The following is a 12910-nucleotide window of genomic DNA, read 5'->3' on the forward strand; positions in this document are numbered from 1 at the left end:
CAACGCCTTCCCGTATGAGATACGTTGTGGCTGCGGATGTGAAGACGGTCTGGACCCTTGGACAGGTTTCGAACGGGAATTCCAATAGATCTGATCGATAATTCACGGGAGCGGAATGAAGGGAAGATTATAGAGGGAAAAGAGAGAGAGAGAGAGAGAGAGAGAGAGAGAGAGAGAGAAAGGATGTTTTTCTCTTCTTTTCACAAGCTGCATTAGACCATGACGAGGAAGCCTAGTTCGGGTTGACGTTGGATGAGGCGCAAACGGGAAGCTATCGCCAGGTCACGTGTGGAGCGCCGGGGTGCCTAAAGTGCAGGTGCCGCGGCGCCTGCACTGTGCGGCCGTAGAGGTTTTGCAGGGATAGAGTGAGGCGCGTCGCCCCAAAATCTTCTGGAGCTTCATCCAAACCTGTCTAACACCTACCACACCCCCATCGCCAGCGAATAAACCACGACCACGACGAAATCGCCGACATTCCTATCACCTCCATCCCACACGATTGAATTGACGCGCTAAGAATTGACCGCCGTCAATCGACGCCCCCGCCGTGAAGATGGTCCAAATCAGCGAGGTCAAGGGAAACAGTCGCGAGAACCGCACGGCTGCCCACACTCACATCAAGGGCCTGGGACTGAAGCAGGATGGAACCGCAGAGAAGCAGGCGGCCGGATTCGTCGGCCAGACGACCGCGAGAGAGGTGCGTTGGATTCTCTGACGGATCTGTGCCTGTACGTACAAATAAGCAGCGACTGACTTGGCGTAACAGGCAGCCGGTGTTGTGGTTGACCTCATCCGAGCGCACAAGATGGCCGGCCGCGGCGTTTTGCTGGCAGGAGGGCCCGGCACGGGCAAGACGGCGGTCGCTCTCGCCATTAGCCAAGAGCTCGGAACCAAGATCCCCTTCTGTCCCATCGTCGGCAGCGAAATCTACTCGACAGAAGTGAAGAAGACGGAGATGTTGATGGAGAACTTCCGCCGCGCGATCGGCCTCAAGGTCCGGGAGACGAAGGAGGTGTACGAGGGTGAGGTTACGGAGCTCACGCCCGAGGAGGCCGAGAATCCTCTGGGCGGATACGGCAAGACCATCAGCACCCTGCTGATCGGCTTGAAGAGCGCAAAGGGCCAGAAGAAGCTCCGGTTAGACCCCAGCATATACGAGGCCATCCAGAAGGAGAGAGTGTCGGTGGGAGACGTCATCTACATTGAGGCGAACACGGGCGCCTGCAAGCGTGTGGGAAGGTCAGACGCCTATGCGACCGAGTTCGACCTCGAGGCCGAGGAGTACGTCCCCATTCCCAAGGGTGAGGTGCACAAGAAGAAGGAAATCGTCCAGGATGTGACACTCCACGACCTCGACGTTGCCAACTCGCGGCCCCAGGGCGGCCAGGATATTATGAGCATGATGGGCCAGCTGATGAAGCCCAAGATGACCGAGATCACGGACAAGCTGCGCGGAGAGATCAACAAGGTGGTGAGCAAGTACATTGACCAGGGCGTGGCCGAGCTCGTGCCCGGTGTGCTCTTCATCGATGAGGTAAGCAAAAAGTCGTTGTTGTTTGCCTGACGCGAACTGAGACTTGTGGATTAATCTTCAACAACAGGCGCACATGCTCGATGTCGAGTGTTTCACCTACCTGAACCGGGCCCTGGAATCGCCCATTTCGCCGATTGTTGTGTTGGCGTCAAACAGAGGAATGGCGACGATCCGCGGCACAGATGACATTATCGCGGCGCACGGTATTCCGACGGACTTTTTGGCCCGTCTGCTCATCATTCCAACCACGCCGTACCAGGCGGACGAGATCAAGCGTATTGTTCGGATCAGGGCGACGACGGAGGGTGTGCCCATCACCGACGCCGCCCTGGACAAGATCGCCGAGCATGGTGTCCGGATCAGCTTGCGGTACTGCCTGCAGCTGTTGACACCCGCCAGGTTAGTAAACAATCGCTGACCTCATCGCCCTCTACTTTCCACCGCCTTTCTCTTCATCTCCATGCTGTTTCTCCCTCCCCCCCCCTCCCTCTCTGTCGCGGATCGTGGGTCAAGCGGCTAGTGTGAGACATGGCAGGCTAACCCATTGAAAGCATTATCTCCAAGGCAAACGGTCGCAGCCAAATCGACGTTCAGGACGTGGCCGAGTGCGAGAGTCTCTTTTTGGACTCGCGGCGCAGTGCCAGCCTCTTGAGCGGCGAAAGCGGCAAAGGATACATCTCGTGAGAGGCACGGGGAAAGCATCATGGTTGGCTGAATTACGAGAAGAGGTTACGGTTCCCGACGGTTTCTTTAGGATGGCGGCGGCGTTGTAAAAGAGCTTGTCACATTTATCAAGACCAAAACAGGGTAATCCACGGAGTCTCTGTTGTGCGTGAGAGAGAGAGAGAGAGAGATCAAGATGGCGAGAGGACAGTATCCATCCTACTGGAGGGTACCAATCCAACCTGTCCAGCAACAATGCGGGATTCAACTGAACTGGAGGTGGGTGAGGTTGGCAAACGAGTGTGGTTAGACGACATGACGCCTCCGAGCTGTGAGCAAGGCAATGGCTTGCTTCCTTTCTAGTCGTCTATTTTGTTTTGTTTTCACGCTCGCTTTGGCTGGGCGTCCTAAGGATCGAAGAAGAGCTCGCTCGCTGTTTGCGAAGCAGAAACCGCGCCAAATGAGGATACAACGAAAAAGTACAATAAAAAGTTAGAGCCGCCCCATCCCGAGAGTTATAAGACATTTGTAGGCCGCGAACCAGAGAAAGAGAAAGAGAAGGGGGGGCAGGAGTGACAGTGATATGACCCAACGAGAGACATCCACAGGCGCCGCCCATGCCAATGCCGCATGCCCATTTTACCCCAACCACAGGGAACATGTCAATGTCACTCTTTCCCTCTTCCTTCACCGCGTCTTATTTCCCACCCTTTCCCACAAGTTCCCGTACCGAACGAACCCCGGTCCCCCCCCCGATTCCCCTTCCATCCAACCCCGTGCGTGCTCTGCGCGCCCGTCATTAGAGACAACCACAACGCCAAACACATTGTATTCTGCCGATCAAATTTTAAATCCCAGGTGTATATAACAAGTAGAAGAATGAAGCAGATGAATTCCGGCTCGAGGACTCGCTGAGGACTCACACTCCCTTGTCCCATCACGTGGACGATGTTCAACCAGCCTAGCCTATTTTCGGCCGGGGTAAGGAGGGGAGGAGGGGAGGGGAGGGGGGACGACCTTCTTACATTGTCTTTGTTCCTTTACCGGGGGCAAGCTCATGATTGAGCATTCCAGCGGTGGCGGAGGACAGTGTTCTCCTGCTTCTTCTTCTTCTCTTGCGTATTCATTCCTTCGTCGCCGTCTTTGATTCCCTCGGCACTGTTCCCCCCCTGGCCCTGGCCCTAGCTACACCTCTCCCCCCCCCCTCCCCGAGCGTCATTGTTTCTGCTGTCCCACCAGCGCTCCCCCATAGAGGAAGGGAGGCGGTTGGAACCTGAAGTCTGCAGTCGGTCTGCATCTTTCTTTGACGAGATGGGCTGGCCGAGGCAAGGAGAAGGGGAAGTAGAAGCAACAGCCGGGCGACGCGGGAGGGGGAGACTAGTAGCGGACGGCAGAGGCAGCGGCCGCTGCATTAGACCTCTTGAGGACATTGCATGCGGGAGCCAAAAAAACACAATGAAAAGCTTTGGGGGTTGGTCGCAACTCTCCCCGCCAAAGACAAGACTGAATTACCGATGACATGACGAGACCGACATGCCGAAAATAACGCCCCCGGGGGGGAGAGACCAGCGATGCTTTGAGCTGTAACCACCGCCTCCCTCCCTCGTTCTTCTTTCAACGGGAACAATCTCCTTTTCCCCCGCTCAACGAGACTTGAGACCAGGAGGGCGTGGATTCTTCAAAGTCGTCGATCCTCCCCCTTCCCCCCCAAGTCTCGTTGTTTTCTTGTCTTTTTGGGGGAGGGGCTTCCTTGTCACCCGTCTCGTCCGCTCTCCCCTTCGTCTCGCCCGACTCGTCCCTCCGCTTTTCTTCGTCCCCCCAAACCTCGGACTTGGACCCGGAAGCCCATCGTTGACTTTGTCCCTGAGCCGCGGGCGAGGAAGAAAGGCGTTTACCTCGTCCTGGCCCTTCCGTTATCCCACCCTATGCGAAGGGAAAAGGGCGACAGAGGCAGAAGACGGGGGCCCGCCGGCCACCAGAGAGGAACAAACGCTTCGTCACAAAGGAGCCCATTTTCCCCCATCTGCAATAAACTTGGGTGTCCGGTACATTCCCGAGACACATTCTCCCACCACCCAAGACTTGTCACTTTCCTCTCTCTCTCTCTTTCTCTCTCTCTCTCTCTCTTTCTCGCGTTTGGTTTGCCATTCTCGCCTCCAGTCTCTTCCTTCGTTTCTGTTCGTCCTCTCCGCCTCTCCCTTTGCTCACCTCCCGGGAGCCGTCTCCCTCTTTCGTCTCTAGGAGCGATATCTGTTCGTTGCTGGTTGTCTGTTCGTCACCGCCGCCGCTAGAGCATCATACCGTCCTGCCACCCTAATGTCACTTCCTCTCCTATAATGGCCACCCGCATCTTTGAGCATAAGGTCATTGAGCTGAACGGTCATTGTCTGCTCGGTTTCTGCTGAAAGGCCGGCCGTCATCTCGATATCACAAAACGGGGAGGGGAAAACATCGGAGCGGACAATCAACCCTGGAGTAGAAGGGGATTTCTCGGACCCTTCTCGTCTTGTTCCAGTTCCCACCTCGATATACTGCTCCATCTGTCTCTCCCACTCCTCCCAAAATCCCTACTGCTCCCCCCGTTCGTCCAAGTCCACGACTTGATCATTCTTGCCAGCACACTCCCATAACCCAACCTTAGCAACCCGCCGTACTTGTGTCTCTCGCCGTCTACAACACACACGCCCCCCCCCCCCCCCCTCCCCGTCCTCCACCCGTTTCTTCAAACGCCCCCTTCCGAGGCATGGTGTAAGTCCCAGCGTCGCATAGCTTGGCCACATCGCCCACCTTCTTGTCGTTGTCACCGCACACCCGTTTGCACCTTCGCCCAACCCCCTACCGCACCAAGAATGGCGGATGTGGTTTCTACTCCTCGACCGCGGCGGTCGACTTCTTCCTCCGGGGGCAACTCTGCCCACTCGGTCATGGAACGAAGGACAAGTGAGGAGACGGACGAAGGACCGGACTCTGTAGGCTCTGCAGGCAGTCGCGCGAGCAGAAAGCGCGCGGCTTCCATCGACATCGAGGAAGCGAATAGCTCGAGAGGGAGAGAATTCAGCTTGGAGAGCGGTCCGACGGGTAGCGAGAGCGGCAAGGACTACATCTGTCTCTGCACGCCTGCCCTCAAGGTTCCAAGACCTCGTAACGGTCAGTCTCACACTCTTTTCTCTTCGCTTGTCCAACTTGGCCAGAGGTCCTCGTCGCAGACGTGGTTCGAGATGCCTTCGAAGACCTCTCCTTTGTCGAGTGATTCAAAACAGACAGCTGGACACTTGTGGAAACCCTGTCGGCTGACATCCTTCTTTGATAGCCTTCATTCTGTACAGACAGCACCACCAAGCACAGGTTATTGCTCAGCACCCAGGTCTTTCTAACCCGGAAATCTCCAAAATCATAGGAGAGCAGTGGAGGATACAGCCTGACGACGTCAAGGAAAGTTGGAAGAAACTCGCGGAAGAAGAGAAAATTCGGCATCAACGCCAATACCCGGACTACCGTTACCAGCCTCGACGCGGCGGCAGGCCAGGAAGCCGGCCGAGCCTATCGTCTGGGGCCGATACGGGTCGGTGCTCCAAGTGCGGCGGCAGATTCATCGCGACTCCGAGAACACCAACAACGCCGTTTGGAACGCCGACCGCCGCGAAATCCAACATGTCCCCCCCTCACCCGAGAGATGGTCGTGACGGCGACGGTGACCACCACCGGCACACCTTGCCCGGTGCGAAGCAACAGTACCAGTTTCAACCCAACAACCTGCGAGACGTGGAAGAAGAATACGAATCCATGTCGCCGTCCCTGGAGCTCAAACGGCGCCGGTTCAACGGAATGGGGCACTACCAGGCCGTCTCGTCCCCAGGGCCCTACACGGGCCATCCCTTGTCGAGGCAACCTAGATCGTCGCTGAGCATGCCTCCCACACCGCCACTAGCGGGTTACGGGCCGCTGCCCGGCCCTTCAGCACTTGCGAGGACCGGGAACATGGCGCCTCCTCCGCGACCCCATCATCCTGCGTACGCAGGACCGAGCCGCGGTCCCGGTTTCGACGAGAGCCTCCGCCTGCCCCCGCTGCAAACCCAGACATCTCCGCCGTTTAACAGAGAAAACGACGCAAACGACCGCCCGAGCGCCCACCCCGCTACTGGTCTGGGCATCACCAACCCGCGGGATAGCTACGCCCAAAGCCTCGAGGCCATGATCATGACGATTCCTTTTTTGAGCAAGCTAAAGGTGCTGCAGAAAATCAGCCCAACGCTAACCCCGCCAGGACCATCCAGCCCGGACATGGAGGTTCGCGGAGCAGTAATTGCCGTCGAGGGGGCCGACGCCCGGCAGCTGGAGCAGGTGGGAACGGCTATTCACCGATCCCTCCTTGGCCTGGCCGAAATCGACTTGAAAACGTGGAGCGACGGACCAAACATGGCGGCGCCTATCTTGTCAGCCGAGGAAGTCGCGAATATGAACGATACGGCGTCTGTTGGGAGCAGCAGGAAAAGCAGCCACTCGCAACCCAGCTTGCAAACATCCGAGCTCTTCGCCAACTACATGCAGACCATGATGAAGTGGCACGGGAAGTCGCGGGAGATTGTCAAGCACGTGTCCACGAGGCCGGTATCTGGACTGAGCGGGTCGCCTCTCACGAGGCGAGCATCGGACGGGGATGCTGGCGGATTCGGGCAGAGTTCGGTATCGTTGCCCGGCACAGACAAGACGCCGATCGCCCTGCTCCCTGCAGGATTCAGCTTGTCCATTTCTGACAAGTATGCTTGCATGATACCCATTGCGGATTCGTACGCCCCGGTCGACCACTGGCAGTGGATGTCGACTCTATGGAGAGGAATCGTTGGACCAGACCTCGTCATCTACGTCAAGTCGGTGGTGGAGGACGAGGTCACCCGCGCAGGCGCTGTCGAGTTCAGAGGTCCCGGCGTGATGGTGGTCAGGATTGCGCATAATAAGTCTCTGGACGAGAAGACCGAGCGACGCATCTCCTTTGAAGTAGTGGAGTGGATTAGAGGCGGTAGTTACCAGGAGGGATTCGGACGAAGTTGACAAAAGCCCACGTAGTAATGTGACGATGTAGCGGGGGATGAGTGTTGGATTTCATAATTTCCTTTGCACCGAGGTGGCTGAAATAGCCACTTGTTTTCTCTTTACATAGCGTAGGCGTAGATAGGTGGGAAAACACAGAGCATCAATGACTTGAGTCAACTCCCGGGTTGCTGGTGTCTGCGCATGAGTGAGTGCCTATTAAGGTTGCTTATGAGTTGAGAGCTATCGATACCCAGTACGATGAGTGAGGGGAACAAATCACACTGAGTACTTGGGAAACATATGCACAATGATTTTCGACGGTCTTTGCACTGAGACGATGAGACAATGCCGCTGTGTGGTGTGGATCTTTGCGAGTTTGTTTGCTTTGTGTTATGTGGCGGTATTGTTGTTGTTGTTGACGGTGTATGAAGTTATGCAGATACTCAAGTTGTGCTTATGCTCATACAGTGTACACTATCCGTACCTGGTAGGTAGTGATGGACCCTGAAATGCGAGGCACCCACAGACCAATCAGGCACGAGCGAGTTTCAATTGACATCACCTCTCCCTCCCCCCCCCCCCCTGTCAGAGTTAGTTGCAGGTACGTAGTGTAGCAACGCACCGCTGCAAGCTCCAAGCACCAGCGCGTTTATCCGACTGGACGCGCTTCCAGCGGCCCCCTAAGTGACATCCAAACACGACCCGACATAGACATCACGTATCACCACCACAACGTAGCCTCAACGACTGGCTCAACGCCCACGACAGCCGACAGCAATTACGAACATGGTTATCTCCCAATAAGAAATACAGCCGAGAAAGAATGTCGGACCTAGCACCTGGCCAGACGGTGCGTCTGTCTGATGGCCGGACTGGTATCGTGCGCTTCGTCGGCGGCACGCACTTCGCCAGCGGCGACTGGGTCGGCGTCGAGCTCGAGGATGACAGCGGGAAGAACGATGGCAGCGTTCAGGGAGAGCGCTACTTTGACTGCGACATGGGACACGGCATGTTTGTGCGCCCGACGACGTTGGTCATCACCGCCCAGGCCCCCGCGGCGGCGCCGAAGCCCGCTCGCAGGCCCAGTCGGCCGAGCAGCTTCAACCCGGGCTCGGGACGGACGGCCAGCGATGCGGGATTGGTGAAGAGAATGAGCCTCAATGCCCCGAGTCCGAGTCCGGGGCCTAAAACGCCACGGCCGCCGAGCACACTGAGGGTGAGTACGCAACCTGCTTCATGCTAGGGGCAACGAGTAACGATGGACGCATATTCGTAGTCACCGACCAAGTCACCCACAAAACAGCTCGGATCAACAACTTCGAGTACTGCGCCGTCACGCACTAACACACCCTCCACCACCCGTACACCGACCGCCGGGGCTAAGGCACGGCCCGGCGTGGGTCCATCTCGCACATCCATGGGCCCTCCAGCAATGCCCGCATCCAGAGCCACTCGACAGCCCTCGGCATCTTCGGCACCGACAAGACCGACCCCAGGGCGACCTACGAGCGGTCGGCTTTCCATGACTGGGCGGACAACCTCTGCCAGACGACCGTCTGCTGACTTGGCTGGGGACGACGATACGATGTCACCTAATAAGGATGGCGAGAATAGCCCTGTGAGAGCCAGGACGAAAGCCCTCGAGAAGCTTACGTCAGGCTCGGCGGCAACCACGCCCGCAAGCTCTACTAAACCCGCGACAACCGCCCGTCCTACGACAAACGCCGCCGCCGCAAATAGAGAGATCGAGGATCTGAAAGCAAAGCTCAAAGTGCTCGAGAGAAAGAGGTTAGAAGATAGAGAGAAGATTAAGCAGCTGGACCAGGTCCAAGGCGAGCGGGACAGGTTCCAGTCAATTATAGAGAAGCTGCAGGCCAAGTATCAGCCCCAGCAGACTGAGAATAATGAGTTGCGGAAACAGCTGAAGGAGGCCGAGGAGAGGTTCGAATCCATCGAGGCGATGCAGATGGAGCACGAGACGGCCCTGGAGCTCGCGACGCTGGACCGTGAGATGGCCGAAGAGACCGCCGAGGTCCTTAAAGTCGAACTCGAGGCTCTGAAGCAGAAGTCAGAAGAGCTGGAGCTCGAGGTCGAGATTCTTCGTGAGGAGAATGCAGAGTTTGAACAGGGCATGTCGTCGGAAGAGCGTGCCAGCACCGGCTGGCTGCAAATGGAGAGGACCAACGAGCGGCTCCGCGAAGCGCTGCTGCGGCTGCGCGACCTGACACAGCAGCAAGAGGAGGAGCTGAGGGACCAGATCAAGACTCTGGAGGAGGACCTGAAGGAGTTTGGCACCGTCAAGGAGCAGTTTGCGACAGCGAAGGACAAGCTGGCCCAGTCCGAGGCAGCCGTCGAGGACCTCCGACAGCAGCTGGACAACGCTCTGGGTGCCGAGGACATGATTGAAGAGCTCACTGAGCGGAACATGAGCATGTCTGAGCAGATTGAGGAACTCAAGGCCGTTATCGAGGACCTCGAGAATCTCAAGGAGATCAACGACGAACTGGAGATCAACCACGTCCAGAACGAAAAGGAGATGCAGGAGGAGCTCGACTTCAAGGACAGCGTCATCACGGAGCAGGCCCGACGGGCAGCCGAGCAGGAAGAAGCACTGGAAGACATGGAGTACACTTTGTCCCGCTTCAGAGGCCTGGTCACCAGCCTGCAGAGCGACCTCGAGGACATGCGGGCGTCGCACGCCGTCACCGAGACCGAGTCCGAGCAGCTCAACAGCAAGTCCCGCGCCATGATGGACCTGAACATGAAGCTCCAGATCTCCGCTTCCAAGGCCCAAGTCAAGACCATCGACCTGGAGCTGCGGCGCCTGGAGGCTCAGGAAGCCGAGCAGCACTTGGAGATTGTAAAGATGTTCCTTCCCGACACCTACAAGGAGGACCAAGATTCCGTGCTCGCTCTGCTGAGGTTCAGAAGACTCGCCTTCAAGGCGCAGCTCCTGCAGTCGTTCATCAAGGATCGCGTCAACGGCCAACCTCAATCCGGCCACGAGGACGACATCTTTGCCGGTTGCGACGCCATCGACAAGCTCACATGGGTCGCTTCCATGTGCGAGCGGTTTACCAACTCCATCAGCCACTGCTCGATTGAGCAGTTCCAGCGGTTCCAGAACGCCCTGTTCGAGCTGGAGCCGGTGGAGCGGGCATTGAACGGATGGATCGACGGCCTGCGCCGGGACGAACTTAAGGAGCAAAAGTGCGCGGACGAACTGCAGCGCACGATTGCCCTCATGTCTCATCTCGCCGAGGTGCACCTCACCAACGAGCTGCCCGATTTCGCCGAGGACACTTACATGCAGACTGTCATCATGCAGAGCCACTTGGAATCTGCTGGCTCGACATTTGCCACCCTGAGAGCCATGGTCCAGACGGTCATTCCTGCCGAGTCCGAGGAGGACGAGATGGCGCAGCACTTCAGCAAGAAGTCGGAGTTTGTCGTTAACCAGACCCGGAGCGCCAAGGTCATCGCCGGCAAGGCTGTACGAGCCTTGCAGGACCTCAAGTCCAGGTCCCTGGCGCTGCCGCAGGAGACCAAGGAGTCTTTCGAGCAATGTCAAGATGCCACCCGCCAGCTTGCTGCTCTGGCCCGGGAGATTGGTTTCGAACTGCACGCGCTTCTGCACGAGGAGGGCCGCACCGAGCCCTACACGTATCGCGAGGTCCAGGACACCATCTCAAAGGCCACCACCAAGGTTACCATGTCGAGCGAGTCTGACTTCTTCTCAACGTACTTGTCAAAGCTTCGCACCCTCACCAGCCAGATCTCGGACCTGGCCGCGCTCAGCGTGGACCTGTCCCAGACGCAAGAGTTCGAGGTCAGCCCCGCCCCCTGGAAGCTCCGCGCCCAGGAGCTCAAGGCGACCAAGACGATTCCTGTCGATGCGGAGGAGGAGTTGCGCCGCCTTAAGGAGGAGCACAACGAGGCCCGCCGGGCGATTGCGCAGCGCGACGAGAACCTAAGCACGGCCAACCTCAAGATCGAGACGCTCGAGTCGCGGATGAAGGACGCTAATGCCAAGGCTTCCCGCATCGAGGACCTCGAGGCGCAAATCGAGGCCGCCAAGCAGAAGGCCGCCAGCCTCCAAGAAGACATTGACAAGCAGGACCGCGAGCTCAAGACTCTGGAGACGGACCGCGACAAGTGGAAGAAGATTGCGGGCGACAGCAAGGTGTTCACGGACGGTGCGGGCGCGGCGGGCGCCAAGGCGGGCCAGGAGCGGGCGGTGGCGACGGCGCGCGAGATGGACGCTCTCAAGAGCGAGATCGCGAGCCTGCAGGCGGCCGTGCGGTATCTGCGCGAGGACAACCGGCGCGCGAGGACGACGGAGCAGCACAACTACGACTGGCTGGCGGAGCCGCTCACGAAGCCGCCGTCGGTCGTCGAGCAGCGCCGCGCTCTCGTCGTCGCCGAGGGCAAGGACGCGCTCAGCGAGCTGGTCAAGTTCGCGACGTCGGCGCGGGTGTACGACCTCGCGGCGCTGCCCGAGGACAAGCTCGCGTGGAGGCCCGCCCGCAGCACGCCGCAGTACCACGCGGCCAAGCAGAGGGAGGACCTCGCGGCGTGGACGAGCTGGCGGGACTCGGTGCTCAAGAAGTCAGAGGTGGTGCTGGGCCGCAAGGACACGGCGGCGGAGAAGCGGCAGATGATGAAGAAGAGCGTGGCGGCGAGGTTGCAGATCCGTCTGCCGGACGCGGACGGCAAGACAGTGCCTGGGGGCGGGCGGGACGTGCAGATTGTGGGATCGCGCGAGTGGGAGGGGATGCAGGGCCGCCTGGCGGCCGCTATATGATTTCTCATGCGATACGGGACGGTGCTTCCGTGGCAGTAGGACTAGTTTGGCTGCTAGATACCCCTCCACCCACCCAATATCTTATCTTTATTCCAGCAATCCTTCCCCTATCCCCTCCTATGCTGACTCGGGCTTCCTAACGTCTTTCTGTACGGCTCTCCTTTTATTGATCCTTTTACACGTCTTCTTGTGCCTCCGTGACGTTGGCCGGTCCCGCTCGTCCGGGTTAGCCATTTGTGGCATGCCAGTGCTGTTTACTTTTCTTTTCTTTTCTCCCTCTCTCTTTCAAAAACCACTTGAGAAGAAAAAGTAAACCCCGAGGTTCGGATATGCTGCAAGTCCCCATCCATCCTCGGCCGCTGACTAAAAAGCTCAGTCCTTTGGTGACGCCGAGGTCCCGGATCATGCCTTGCCCTTGCCCTTCTTCTTCTTGCCCGCCTTCTCCTCCGCGCCGCCGCCGCCGCCGCCACCGCCAGCCTGCTGCATGAGCGCGGCCATGGGGTCCCCGCCGCCCTGCATCTCCTTCATCATGTCCTTGAACAGGTTCTCGCTGACGCCGCCGCCCGTCATGGCGGGGCTGATGTACGGCAGCAGCTCGCCCATCTTCCAGCCGCGGGGCACGGCGGGCCTCGGCCAGGGCTTGCTCGGGTCGGGGGCCGGGGCGCCCTGGACGCGGGCGCGGAGGGCGGCGCTCTGCTCGGTCGTCGGGTTCGCCTGCAGGTGGCGCGCGACGAGGACGAAGAGGTGGTGCTTGTTCTTGATGTCGGGCATGCCGGGGGGCCGCTGGCCCGGGGCGGCGGCGCCGCCGTCGCGATAGTGATAATGAGATCAACGCTATTATATGTTATAGCGAGATATAATGTTTTATTCTACATAAG

General features: G+C 58.4%; 4 protein-coding genes across 4 annotated transcripts; 3 read left to right on the plus strand and 1 right to left on the minus strand.

Annotated features, from left to right (window-relative positions):
* Window positions 1-553: 553 nt before the first annotated feature.
* GLRG_08662 (uncharacterized protein) lies at window positions 554-2218 on the plus strand (the record flags this gene model as incomplete). Its single annotated transcript, XM_008099212.1, has 4 exons — window positions 554-697; window positions 767-1534; window positions 1602-1933; window positions 2086-2218. 4 exons carry the CDS (start codon window positions 554-556, stop codon window positions 2216-2218), a joined length of 1377 nt encoding a protein of 458 aa, XP_008097403.1.
* A 2828-nt stretch (window positions 2219-5046) lies between these two features.
* On the plus strand, window positions 5047-7246 carry GLRG_08663 (HMG box protein; the record flags this gene model as incomplete). Its single annotated transcript, XM_008099213.1, has 2 exons — window positions 5047-5344; window positions 5508-7246. 2 exons carry the CDS (start codon window positions 5047-5049, stop codon window positions 7244-7246), a joined length of 2037 nt encoding a protein of 678 aa, XP_008097404.1.
* An 805-nt stretch (window positions 7247-8051) lies between these two features.
* On the plus strand, window positions 8052-12032 carry GLRG_08664 (CAP-Gly domain-containing protein; the record flags this gene model as incomplete). The annotated part of the gene is made up of 2 exons (XM_008099214.1): window positions 8052-8444; window positions 8505-12032. 2 exons carry the CDS (start codon window positions 8052-8054, stop codon window positions 12030-12032), a joined length of 3921 nt encoding a protein of 1306 aa, XP_008097405.1.
* A 402-nt stretch (window positions 12033-12434) lies between these two features.
* Window positions 12435-12803, minus strand: GLRG_08665 (uncharacterized protein; the record flags this gene model as incomplete). Its single annotated transcript, XM_008099215.1, has 1 exon — window positions 12435-12803. One exon carries the CDS (start codon window positions 12801-12803, stop codon window positions 12435-12437), a length of 369 nt encoding a protein of 122 aa, XP_008097406.1.
* Window positions 12804-12910: the final 107 nt, after the last annotated feature.

Source organism: Colletotrichum graminicola (assembly GCF_000149035.1).
Source record: "Colletotrichum graminicola M1.001 genomic scaffold supercont1.40, whole genome shotgun sequence".
NCBI classification, from domain to species: Eukaryota; Fungi; Ascomycota; class Sordariomycetes; order Glomerellales; family Glomerellaceae; genus Colletotrichum; species Colletotrichum graminicola.